This window comes from Hyaena hyaena, unplaced genomic scaffold (assembly GCF_003009895.1).
Source record: "Hyaena hyaena isolate Hyena2069 unplaced genomic scaffold, ASM300989v1 scaffold_70, whole genome shotgun sequence".
In the NCBI taxonomy this organism is placed as follows: Eukaryota; Metazoa; Chordata; class Mammalia; order Carnivora; family Hyaenidae; genus Hyaena; species Hyaena hyaena.
The window spans coordinates 2,376,205-2,388,477 of NW_024080701.1; the positions used below are offsets into that span (position 1 = coordinate 2,376,205).

At 51.3% G+C, this 12,273-nt stretch overlaps 1 protein-coding gene across 5 annotated transcripts in view; it reads left to right on the top strand.

The window, feature by feature from the left end:
• The window catches only part of MAPKBP1 (mitogen-activated protein kinase binding protein 1), a 53,048-nt gene that overhangs the window by 34,020 nt on the left and 6,755 nt on the right, over positions 1–12,273 (top strand). For 4 of the 5 annotated variants that reach the window (XM_039232789.1, XM_039232793.1, XM_039232791.1 and 1 more), the window contains 19 exons: positions 2,277–2,339; positions 2,577–2,634; positions 3,385–3,555; positions 3,953–4,090; positions 4,347–4,529; positions 5,108–5,268; positions 6,056–6,245; positions 6,814–6,960; positions 7,185–7,360; positions 8,138–8,229; positions 8,502–8,627; positions 8,991–9,061; positions 9,207–9,328; positions 9,602–9,677; positions 9,789–9,900; positions 10,079–10,142; positions 10,401–10,535; positions 10,756–10,892; positions 11,099–11,154. In XM_039232789.1, coding sequence (XP_039088720.1) covers positions 2,277–2,339; positions 2,577–2,634; positions 3,385–3,555; positions 3,953–4,090; positions 4,347–4,529; positions 5,108–5,268; positions 6,056–6,245; positions 6,814–6,960; positions 7,185–7,360; positions 8,138–8,229; positions 8,502–8,627; positions 8,991–9,061; positions 9,207–9,328; positions 9,602–9,677; positions 9,789–9,900; positions 10,079–10,142; positions 10,401–10,535; positions 10,756–10,892; positions 11,099–11,154 — 2,278 coding nt within the window. The remainder of the gene's footprint in view (positions 1–2,276; positions 2,340–2,576; positions 2,635–3,384; positions 3,556–3,952; positions 4,091–4,346; positions 4,530–5,107; positions 5,269–6,055; positions 6,246–6,813; positions 6,961–7,184; positions 7,361–8,137; positions 8,230–8,501; positions 8,628–8,990; positions 9,062–9,206; positions 9,329–9,601; positions 9,678–9,788; positions 9,901–10,078; positions 10,143–10,400; positions 10,536–10,755; positions 10,893–11,098; positions 11,155–12,273) is intronic. The other variant, XM_039232792.1, reaches the window with a different exon arrangement.

Below are 12,273 nucleotides of genomic sequence, written 5' to 3' on the forward strand. Positions count from 1 at the left end.
AACAGGCTCCAGGCTCTGAGCTGGTAGTCAGCACAGAGCCTGACGCGGGGCTCGAACCCACGAACCACGAGATCATGACCTAAGTGAAAGTCGGACGCTTAACCGACTAAGCCACCCAGGCGCCCCAAGAGCACACTCTCTTAAAGAGAGTGAAAGAATGTGGTTGGAGCATGGTTTAGGGTGAAGCTGAAGGGTGGGCAGGGGTCATACCATCTAGGGCCTTTATGGGTACTTAAGGAGTTTGTTTTGGAAGCACCCCCAGGGATGATAGTCCAGGAATGACACGATCAGATCAGACATGCACGTGTGTTTGATATAAAGAGCACTGAGGGTCAGGAGACCTGAGAATCCTGGCTCTGCTCTTTGTAGGAATTTTCTGAGTCTAGGTTTCCTCATCTCAAAATTCTGTAGGATTGGACTAGGTGATGTTTAAAGTCACCTAGCACAGCGCATTTAATTTAAAAAAATTTTCTTAATGTTTATTTATTTTTGAGAGGGAGAGAGACAGAGCGTGAGCAGGGGAGGGGTAGAGAGAGAAGAAGACACAGAATCTGAAGCAGGTGCCAGGCCCTAGGCTGTGAGTACAGAGCCCAGTGTGGGGCTTAAACTCATGAGCCCTGAGATCATGACCTGAGCCAAAGTTGGACGCTTAACCAACGTTAAGAGGACACAGGCCCTCTGCACAGTGCACTTAATTCCTTCCACCCTTCCTTCCAGCTCTAAGGTTCTATGAGTCTGTCTGCTTTGGAGGAATTAGGTTCCCTGTATCCTGGACTGCCCGTAACAGAAGCTGGGCAAGTGTGCATGGATGTGTGTGTGTGTGTGTGTTTGGGAACAGGGGAGGAAGAGTGATGTGGCACAGAGTTTCCAAGGCCCTTTGACTTTTGTCATATATTTAAAAACCTTTCTGACATGGCATTGTACAAGGGAAGCAGGAGACTAGAGGTTGGTATAAAGAAAGAAAGGAATGAAGAAAGGGGAACAAGGTGAGATGAGGAGATGGGGAGAGAAGGAGAAAGGAAACAGTGAGGATGAATTTGGGGAAGGAGTTAGAAGAGAAGACAATGTGACTCAGGAATTTCAAGGCTTTGCTGCTTAGCCTGGAAGTTCTGGGCATATCTAGTACCTCAGAGATCCTGGTGACCCCAGAGATTACCTGTGGAATTTGCATTTTGAAGTGGTTTATGGAGCTTAATGTGCCAAGCACTTACTAGCAGCTTGTACTTGCCTTTGCTTTAAGTTTCTAGCAGGCAGTGGCCTTCCCATGAAACCAGGTTGGGTCTGGGGGATATCTCCCTCTGCTCAGTCTCTCCCCATGTAGCAGGCTTGCTCCTGTCAGCTACTTACAGTACTGATGAAGTAGTGAGGTGGAAGGGGCAACGGGCCCAGGCCTGCTGGAGCCCAAGGGAGAACACTGCCTGGCTATGGCTTCCTGCTTCCTGCTTTGACTCCTATCACCTGGCCTCCCTCTGGAATTGCGTCTGGAGGGTCTGAACCTGATCCCTCCCAGCCTTGCTGCCTGGTCAGAGAGGGTACTCCCACCCTTCTCTGCACAGGATGCAGGTGGGAGGAGTCCCAGACTGTCTTCTGGCAGTCTGGAGGGCCCTTCTCAGGCCTTTTGGGACCGGGGATTCTCAGGGCTGCGCACAGGAGTTCCACAGCACTGCACAGGCCTCCCCAGGCCCTCTGGGGCTTTCTCCCCCTCCCCCTAGTCTTACTGAGCCTCCCTGAAGTTCTGGCCTCCTGCCTCCCACCTTCTTCCTCATCTGACACGTACAGAGTATGGGGCCGGCTCCTGCCAGGTACACATGTGGGCTCACATATGAGAGGCCTCACCCCTCCGTGGAGCACAAACTCTTATCATACTTATGGCTCTAAGCCTGTAAACTGGCTGCTGCTTTGCCCAAATCACATGTACTCTTCCCTCCTGCACCCCTTCCTGGGCTCTGTGCAAGGGCTGTGGGAAGGCCTGTGTCCTTGCTGCCCTTTGTGGGTATGACCAGAGATGGTGCTGGTACTTAGGACCTGGTGGGATAGGCTTCCAGGAAGCCTTCACCCTCATGGGGCTGCACAGATAGGCCCTTGTGAGTGGGGAGGGGAAGCAAGAAGACTAGGTTGCCAGCAAGCACTCAGTTGCCCTCAGTAGCAAGTACAGCCCCTCTCAAATTGCTCTACACAGCTCCCTGTGCTGAGTGACGGGAGTTCCCAGGTGGCCAGGGTGCTGCTAGGGGAGCTGTGGCTTGGTGCTAAGTCTCTTGTCTCCCTCATCTCCCCAGGTGTGTGGTCGTGCTGTTCAATCCCCGAAAACACAAACAGCACCACATCCTCAACAGTTCCAGGTAAATGGGTCTGGGCCCTCAGGGAGCACCTCCATTTCCTGGAAGTTGTAAAAAGGGCACTGTCTGGGGTCTTTGAGGCTCTGAGGCCTGGGACCTGGTAGGGCCCAGGATCAGATAGCAAAATGCCACCACATGTGCCATTAGTGTCTGCTCATCTTGCCTTTCAAGAAAACTCTGTGGGAGCCAGGTTTAGGCCAGACTGTCAGTGCTCCTCTGAGCCTGCCTCATGTCTTGCAGGAAAACCATCACTGCCCTTGCCTTCTCTCCTGATGGCAAGTACCTGGTCACTGGAGAGGTGAGTGAGGAATGGGGGCTGTAGTCCTCTGAGGTGGGTGGGTGGCCTGGCCTCAACAGAGAGCTGCAGTCCTAGGCCTAGATAGGGCTGCTGCCGGTCTGGCTTCCTGAACAGATGCTAAATCCTAGTCTTTGCTCTGCCTGAACAGTGGTTCTTAAACCTTAGTGAGAATCAATCGCCTGGATTGCTTGGTGAAGTACACATTGTCAAGCCTGCCCCCAGGGTTTCTGATTCTCTAGGTCTGAGACGGGACCCCAGAATTTACATTTCTGACAAGTTCCCCTGTACAGATTCTGCTGGCTGGGGAAGCAGGGTTTGAAAAACCACTGCCTTAAAATAGTCCTTATCCCTGGAGGCCCCCTGCTGGGCTCATGCGGGATGCCTCTGCCTTCTCAGGCTTACAGGGAGGCACAGGAGGCAGAAATAGGCATGAGTGCACTACCACTCAGGTTCTCAACCCTGGAGGCCCATCAAGAATCACTCAAGGAATTTTGAACAAATACAGAGGTGCACACCCTGACACAGATATTGAACAAAATCTGGGGCTGTTTTCTTCCTGATAATCGTTGTCCTGAGATATTTATCATGTTTTTAAAATACCTTTGCCCTGTAATAGCACTCTCCTCTTGACTCTTGCCAGGGAGAGATTGTACTGAGTAGCTAGGGGTGGGAGGATGAGGGCCCCGACCCTGAAAGTCTCGGGGAGGCTGTATGCTCTGTTGCTTATTTCTCATTCTTGCCTCCCTGCAGAGTGGGCACATGCCTGCTGTCCGGGTTTGGGACGTGGCTGAGCATAGCCAGGTGGCGGAGCTGCAGGAGCATAAATATGGTGTGGCTTGTGTGGCCTTCTCTCCAAGCGCCAAGTACATTGTGTCTGTGGGCTACCAGCATGACATGATCGTCAATGTCTGGGCCTGGAAGGTGAGTAGCCTGGGTGGGCTGGCCTGACAGCCTCATGGGGGTTCATGGACCATTTGTGGAGCCAGGAAGCTGCTGATCTGAGCCCCTTCACTCTATTTTGCTAATCTCAGTCTCATTCTAGAAAATAACCTGAAGCAGAAAAGAACAACTGTGTAGCCAAGTGTGTTGGTAGAAAGTGGCTAGCTTTATGCCTTTGAGGACCTACAGAGAAAATGAATCTCTTTAGCTCCTCTAGAAAGAAATTTTTCTCTTTCCCTTCTTTTTCTGACCAAAAAGCTTGTGAAGGAACATTTTTTTAAAGTACAAATCCTATCTAACCCCTCCTCCTTCCTCTGAACCTCTTTCTTCTTAGCCCTAAGAGGCAGAATTTTGATTCTTCCTTTGGCTTTCCCTTCAGAAAAACATTGTGGTGGCCTCCAATAAGGTGTCCAGTCGGGTGACAGCAGTGTCCTTCTCTGAAGATTGCAGCTACTTTGTCACTGCAGGCAACCGGCACATCAAATTCTGGTACCTCGATGACAGTAAGACCTCAAAGGTGAGCTGCTCTAAGGCTGGAAGTAGCTCCAGGGCCAGGGCCCACTCAGCCCACCCCAGAATATCCTGTTCACTTGGGCCCCTCTCTGCTTACCCAGCAGCCACACAGAAGTTCTGGCTGAGCCAGATGCTGTCCAGCCAAGGAGTAGTCTCAAAGAGTGAGGGGACCTTGCTGCTTCCCCTCTCTCTCTGCAGGGCCTAGTTTGCAGGGGCAGTCTCTGGGGTGGATGGGTGGCAACTGTGCTGTGTCTCCACAGGTGAACGCCACTGTGCCCCTGCTGGGCCGCTCAGGGCTACTGGGGGAGCTACGAAACAACCTGTTCACTGATGTGGCCTGTGGTCGAGGGAAGAAGGCCGACAGCACCTTCTGCATCACGTCCTCAGGGCTGCTGTGCGAGTTCAGCGATCGGAGGCTTTTGGATAAGTGGGTGGAACTGAGAGTAAGCACCTCTGTCCCAATGGGTAGGGGCTGCCCGTGTGTCAGCTCAGGGGAGATCTGATGCCTCTGGCCCCATACTGGGGTCTAGGCCCTTGTGCATGCAGGAGGGGACCCCAGGAGAGAGAAGCTTGGGGGGAACCAGAGCTTGGCCTAGTTCCAGCCGTTGGAGATCTGTATAACTGCCTCCTCTCTGCTTTCTCTTTCCATCTTTCTTTCCTCTGCTTCCCTCTTCTCAGAATACAGACAGCTTCACAGTAAGTGGTGCCTAGAACCTGCTGTCTTTCTCCTGCTGTTTCTTTCTCTTTGCTGGGCTTTTCCTCCTTTGTCCTCTTTGCCAAACTTCTGGTGCCTTAGAAGGGTCCTTGACTCCCATCCCCCAACTGCACGTGGCTTTGGGCCCTCTGGCCACCTGCTGCTGAAGGGAGGGGTATCTCTAGATAACAGCTGAAGGGCTCAGGCCAGAGCTACTAGGGAGCTTTTTCCTCGCCTCTGCCTTGGCTAGTCCTGCCTCTTGGCAGGTGACTCTTGAGGAGGGGTTGGGCAGGTAACCCTTGCTTACCTGAGCCCTTCTGCCTGCAGACCACTGTGGCCCACTGCATCTCCGTGAGCCAAGACTACATCTTCTGTGGTTGTGCTGATGGCACCGTGCGCCTCTTCAACCCCTCTAATCTGCACTTTCTCAGCACACTGCCCCGGCCCCATGCCCTGGGGACAGACATTGCCAGTGTCACTGAGGCCAGGTGAGCTGTGTGGGCCCCCTGCCTCCCTTCAGAGCCTCACCCGGGGCCCAGCCTTCCCTGGCTATGTTTCAGGAGTCAAAGTGAAGAGTGTATCAATGCCCCAGTGATTGCCAGGAACACCTCTGTAGATCAACAAATTTGGGCTTATTGATACTGGTTGCGACCAAGGAGACTGCACACTGTGGGAAACACGGTGTTAGTCGGGGCTTATTGTAATATGTGGGCTTGTATTAGATGATTTTAAGAATGGTTCAAAGGGTTGAAGTTTTGCTCTGGTTAGATGCTGTCTGGAAGTAGGGGCAATTCTACAAATGGACCTCTTAATAATTTTTATCTAAAGGTGGAAGGGAAGGTATGGGGTTAAAGGTGTAATTGGCAAAGAAGTAGCAGTCAATCATGATAGATGGGAATGGAAACGTTTGGTCATTTTTGTGGTTTCTACAGTGACGTGTTTATCCGTGCTCAGACACGATTGTAGAGGGGTCTTGTTTTTGTTCTGTTGCATCATGGCCACAGAGTTACCTTGTCTGACTTTGGTGTTCTCTGACACTGTGTTCATCATGAGAAAACCGTGGTCCAACAGCTAGTGCCAGGTCAGGAGTCAGTTCTTGGCCGACAGCTGTCAGAGACCTTTTTCCTTTTCAGGCAGCTGCCCCCTGCAGGTCTGGAGAGGGCTCCTCTGCTCGCTCTGCTCCTTCCTTTTTCCTCTGGCTTCTATTTTCATTCTTTTCAATCCTCCATTTCATCAGCTCCTCACTCACTATTTACCCTGTCCTCTTCCCCACAGTCGCCTCTTCTCTGGAGTGGCCAATGCCAGGTATCCAGACACCATTGCCTTGACTTTTGATCCTACTAATCAGTGGCTGTCTTGTGTATACAACGACCACAGCATTTATGTTTGGGATGTGAGGGACCCCAAGAAAGTGGGCAAGGTGTACTCAGCTCTGTATCATTCCTCCTGCGTCTGGAGTGTAGAGGTATGTGGGCTGGGCTGGCTTGGGACTGACCAGGTTTGCTGGGGTACCACTGTGGGGCAGGAGGTGGGAGTCCCTGAGGATGTCTTCATATTCCTGCTGCCTCCTTGTTTCTCCAGCAACATCCCTGTGTATCCACATATTTTCATGTGGGTCCTGAGGATTGAGCTTGAATTTTACTGTTTATGTATCTTGGGCTTCTTCCATTATACCCCTGTCTGTCCCTAGCTTTGCCTCATTCTGGACTGGGTGATCTTGGACAAGTTACTGAAATTGACTCATCAGTTTCCTCAACTGTAAACTGATGTACCTGATTACTCTAGTTGTCCTAAGGATTAAATGAAATGATATAAGTGGGAGATGCCTGGAACATAGCAGAAGCTTTGTTAAGGTGTTTGCCCTTAGTAATAATAGTGAGTATCTAATAGTTATGGCTTGCTTATTATGTGACAAACTCTGGGTTAAGTCTTGCCCAGCATTCTCTCTTTAATCTCATTCCCTTCCATCTTCTTGGGCAGGTAAAGGACTGCTCCCTACATGGAGATCTAACTTTGTTCCCTTTGCCCCTCAGGTCTACCCTGAAGTGAAGGACAGTAACCAGGCCTGCTTGCCTCCAAGTTCCTTTATCACCTGTTCCTCAGACAACACCATCCGCCTGTGGAACACAGAGAGCTCGGGGGTACATGGCTCCACCCTGCACCGAAACATTCTCAGCAATGTGAGCCCTGAGGCCTTGGGCCACCTACTCCCCACTTAATGTCTCCATCCCCTCAGCCTCACACCTCCTTCTCAGAAACTGGGTCCCCAGATTTTGATCTTCCAGCTCTGGTTGGGCTGGGCACTTTGAGCCAGGGGTTTATCTTGTCCACAATTCTTCTCCCCTTGCAGCTGTACTGGGTCAGGCCTGCCTAATCCACCTGCTATTCTGACCTGCTCCCCTAGGACCTCATTAAGATCATCTATGTGGATGGGAACACACAGGCCCTGCTGGACACTGAGCTGCCAGGAGGAGACAAAGCCGATGGGTCCCTGATGGATCCCCGTGTGGGCATTCGCTCTGTGTGTATCAGCCCCAACGGACAGCATCTAGCTTCTGGGGACCGTGTAGGCACGCTCAGGTAATGCCAGGCCTGGAGTGGTACTGACTGTCTCTCACAGCACAGGCCCAGGGAGTTAGGTCCTAAAGGACAGAGCTTTAGAAAAATTGGCTTAGAAAGATTGGGGAACAAGATGTCTCTATACACGGAAAAGATAGTAACTTTACAACGAAGAAACCCAACAGAAACCATCCTAACCAAGTGATTAAACTTATCATCCTCATGTCAACATCATGAAGCCCGTAATATGATGTACTAAGAAGGGCATAGTGTGGTTTCTGTGGTATTCTTGCCCCAATTGCATTAACTCAGTCCAGTCATGGGAAAACATCAGGCAGACTGAAACTGAGGTACGTAGGACAGAGTAATCAATACTCTTCTAAAGAGTGTTGAAGAGTGATCAATACTCCTCAAAAGCATCAAAGTCATGAATGATAAGGAAAGACTGAAGAGCTGTCACCAACTACAGGTGACTAAGGAGAAATAGCAGTTAAATGCAATTTGGACTCTTGATAGGATCCTGGATCCAGAAAAAGGTTTTGTGGAAAAACGTGAAATTCAAATAAGATCTTTAATTGATACCATTGTACCAGTGTAAATTTCCCAGTTCTGGTTTTTGAACTGTCATTAATATGAAAATTCTCTATACTCATTGCAACTTTTCTCTAAACCTAAAAGTTCAAAAATAAATAAAAATATAATTTGAAAAACCGGTTAGGGGAACGGTATCGCAGAGAATGGAGAGTGAGCCTCTCCTCTTGTAACCTGTCAACACCCTCTTCCCTCTCATCTTTGCAGGGTGCATGAGCTGCAGTCTCTCAGTGAAATGCTAAAGGTGGAGGCCCATGACTCAGAAATTCTATGCCTGGAGTACTCTAAGCCAGACACAGGTAATAAGGATGCCCGGGATCTAGCCCAGAATGGCACAGGGCTCCTCCAGTCCTCGAGTGCCACTTGCGTCCATCCTGGCTCTTGGATGTGGGACTGAACATTGTTTGAATCACTTGATATCTTTACAGGTTTAGAGGAGGACAGCTGCATGCCTGCTCCATAGTTCACTTGGCTCGGGGTTATAGGGCTCAGTTCCTGTGGGTCTTTTGCCGGACCCGCATAGGGGTTTGCTCTGGGCACTCATGGGCTGATAGAGTTCTTTCAACCCCAGGTCTGAAACTGTTGGCATCAGCGAGCCGGGATCGGCTCATCCATGTGCTAGATGCTGGCCGTGAATACAGCCTGCAGCAGACGTTGGACGAGCACTCATCCTCTATCACTGCTGTCAAGTTTGCAGGTGGGGGCAGGGCACTTGAGACACATCTTGTCACCTACAACCGGTATCCTCCACCCCCACCTCCTGCTTCCATGCGAAGGATGTGCCAGTCACAGAGCTGTGTGGGACAGCAGCTGGGAGGCCTGGGGCTGGATAGGAAGACAGGTGGAATGTAGACTCTCAGTCTAGGTGACTGAGCAACCACATTGGCTGAGGGCAGAGTGAACAGAAAGCTTAGGTTTGGAGGGAAGCATCCTGATGTAATTGGTTGTTTGGGTCATGTGGAGTAGCTCAGCAGTGGGGCAGTATGGAGGGAAGGCACAGGAAGGGCTGGCCCCCTTGTGGTAAGAGCTGTGGTAATAGCTAGGCCCCCCTCCTCCATAGCCAGCGATGGGCAAGTCCGTATGATCAGCTGTGGAGCAGACAAGAGCATCTACTTCCGCACAGCACAGAAGGTGAGGGTATGGGGCTTCCCTGAATGGGGCAGCGGTTGCGGGTGGGGGGATCTCTATCGTTCCCTGAGCTGAGATTGTAAGAGGTGAAGGGAGGCGAAAGCAGGGCTCTCTGGGCCTGGTGAGCCCACATGCTCTACCCCTTCAGTCTGGAGATGGAGTACAGTTTACACGGACGCACCATGTGGTACGGAAGACGACCCTCTATGACATGGATGTGGAGCCCAGCTGGAAGTACACGGCCATCGGCTGCCAGGACCGAAATATTCGGTGGGTATCCCCTTCTCAAACCATCTAACCACCTTCCTTCGTGCCCAAGGGGGTCAGCTCTAGGCAGCTCTCTCCTCACTTCTTTTTGTCTAGGACTTTGTACTTGAGCCTGTAGAAGGAGCACTTGGCCCTACCCAAGAGGTGATAGTCTCTTTGGTGTTGGGGAGTGGCTCCCAGAGAGAACAGGGTTGGGAATGAATTCTGGGGTCTCTGTCATCCAGGTGTGCTTGATTATGGACTCTTCCTCATGTGAACAAAAGTGTTTCTTTACAGGATCTTTAACATCAGCAGTGGGAAGCAGAAGAAGCTTTTTAAAGGGTCACAGGGTGAGGACGGCACTCTCATTAAGGTAAGGGCCCAGGAGGATGGCCACTGGACCAGAGAAAGGGAAGACAGGGGTACTAGGTGGAAAGGGACTGGTGCTTTCCTTGTCCTCTGCCAGCTGTGTCCCACTCCTCAGGTGCAGACAGACCCCTCAGGGATCTATATCGCCACCAGTTGTTCTGACAAGAACCTCTCCATTTTTGACTTCTCCTCAGGCGAGTGTGTGGCCACCATGTTTGGCCACTCAGGTAAGTGTTGCCCCAATAATCTACTGGTGGAACTTTACTCTTTCTTCCTTTAGTTTCTTGGGACCTAGCAGAGCTGCCTGCCCTATCCCTCCAACCAACCGTTGACCTCCACTGTTGGGACAGAAGCTTGGTGGGGACTTAAGGGTGGCTCACAGGTCGTGTTCTTTGTTCCTCACAGAGATTGTCACTGGCATGAAGTTTAGTAATGACTGCAAACATCTCATCTCTGTGTCAGGGGACAGGTGAGCAGAAGCCAGCTTCCCTGAGACACAGATTTTTCCTCTGTGCCACACATAATGCCCAGCTCCCTCCCCCCTTTACACATCAGTGATGTCTCTGGGAAGTAGGGCTGAGCAGGGGTATTTCTTGGCTGGGCTGGTGTGGTGCTAGAGGGTGGATCTGGTCTTCTTGCCAGCCCATGAAGAGGAGAACTAGTGGTGTGCTACCTATATCAGGCCCTACCCTACCCCTCCTTCACCCAACTCTGTGGCTCTATCCAGCTGTATATTTGTATGGCGCCTGAGCTCTGAGATGACCATCAGTATGAGGCAGCGTCTGGCCGAGCTGCGCCAGCGTCAGCGAGGGGTCAAGCAGCAAGGACCGTCTTCTCCCCAAAGGGCTGCAGGTCCCAGCCGGTGAGGACAGAGTATAGATACGGGCGAGTGGTGGGTGGGCCTCCAGACTGCTCACTGTGATCTCTGTGTTCCTCCTTTCTGCTTTGGACTTAACATTCACCTCTACCGCCCAACTCTTGTACCCCCCAACACCCGTTTCTTACCTGAAGACCCATAGGATGGCCTCTACCTGCATTGAGTCTTGGACTACCTTCCTCTACCTTCCTTGTCTTGGACTTAGGCACGAGGCCCCATCGATGCTGTCTCCTGGACCAGCTCTGTCATCAGATAGTGACAAGGAGGGAGAAGACGAAGGCACTGAAGAAGAAGAACTTCCAGCTCTGCCTATCCTTGCCAAGGGTGCCAAGAAAGAACAAGGTGTGTGAAAGTCTCATGTAGGGCCAGAGAGGCACCAGTTGCCACAGTGGCCAGGTATGTCCTTTCTGATACAATGGGGGTGAGAGTACAGTGAGCTGAGGAAACCAGAGCCTCACTGTGGCCACACAGGGTATGGGCTGATGGGGGGCCAGGGCTCCGGGTGGGTGGGCAGGAGATACTCTCTTTGACTGTCTGTCTCTGTCTAGCCTCAGTGCCTGGCCCAGTCCTGCCCCGAAGCCTGTCCCACTGGGAGATGAGTCGGGTAAGTCCCCATCATCATAATGCCCTTCCAAGGTTACAAGAGGGAGAGGAAGGTGAAAGCAGGGCTCTCTGGGCCTGCCCACATGCTGTATCCCTTGTGTCCAAGAAAGGGCCTTGTGGGAGGGTCTGAGCAGCTCACCTGGTCCCAGGTTATGGATAATGAAGCCCAGGGATCTCCTTCTTCCAGGCCCGATGGGGTGGCCTGCAAGGATTAGTTGCCACTAGTAGTGTCCCACTTGTTTAGCTGCCTGGGGGCCTGGGAGTAAACAGGAACAAAGAACAAGTTGAGGTGGGGAGTAGAAAAGGAGTGTCTAAGCCAGACGGTTAGAACTGAACTTCAAGAGGGGCTCCTGGGTGGCTCAGTTGGTTAAACATTTGACTACTGATTTCAGCACAGGTCATGATCTCATGGTTTGTGGGTTTGAGCCCTGTGTTGGGCTCTCTGCTGTCAGCATGGAGCCTGCTTCAGATCCTTTATCTCTCCTTCTCTCTGCCATCCCATCCTCTCAAAAATAAATAAATGTTAAAAAAAAAAAACCCAAAAAACTAAAGTTTAAGAAAATCAAATGTCCAAATAATAGAAATCTGGAGAAACTAATTTTAAAGACCCCAGGTTAGGAGGTTAGCTCAGAACTTCCAGAGCAGTTATCTGGAGGGAAAGGGCCATGCTAGGACTGGGCAGCTACATCAGGGCAGCCAGAAGGAGGTACAGGCTTTCTGAGCAAGCCCCAAAGCAGCCCAGCCCTCTCTTGGGCCACATCAAGACATCAAGGGGCAGCGCCTCCATTGTTAGCACCAGCTCCATGCAGTAATAGTGGCGTGGTGCCTCTGGTGCTTCTGACCAGGCCAGGGGCTCAAGGATGGACTATTGGTTTGTCCTTGGAGCTATGAATGGACTTGGGGCTGTCTTCAGAGTAAGGGACTTTGTAGAGATTCCCAGCTCCAAGGTGTCCATGACACCAGGTGAAGGCTGAGACTAGAATGTCTAAGACAGGTAGTAGAATGAAGCTAAGAACATGAACTCTGGAGCCAGACTACCTGAGCTGTAACCTGTAGGCAGGCCACTTACTGTCTGTGGGACTAGACAGGTTACTTAAGCCCCCTGTGTTTCAGATTTCCC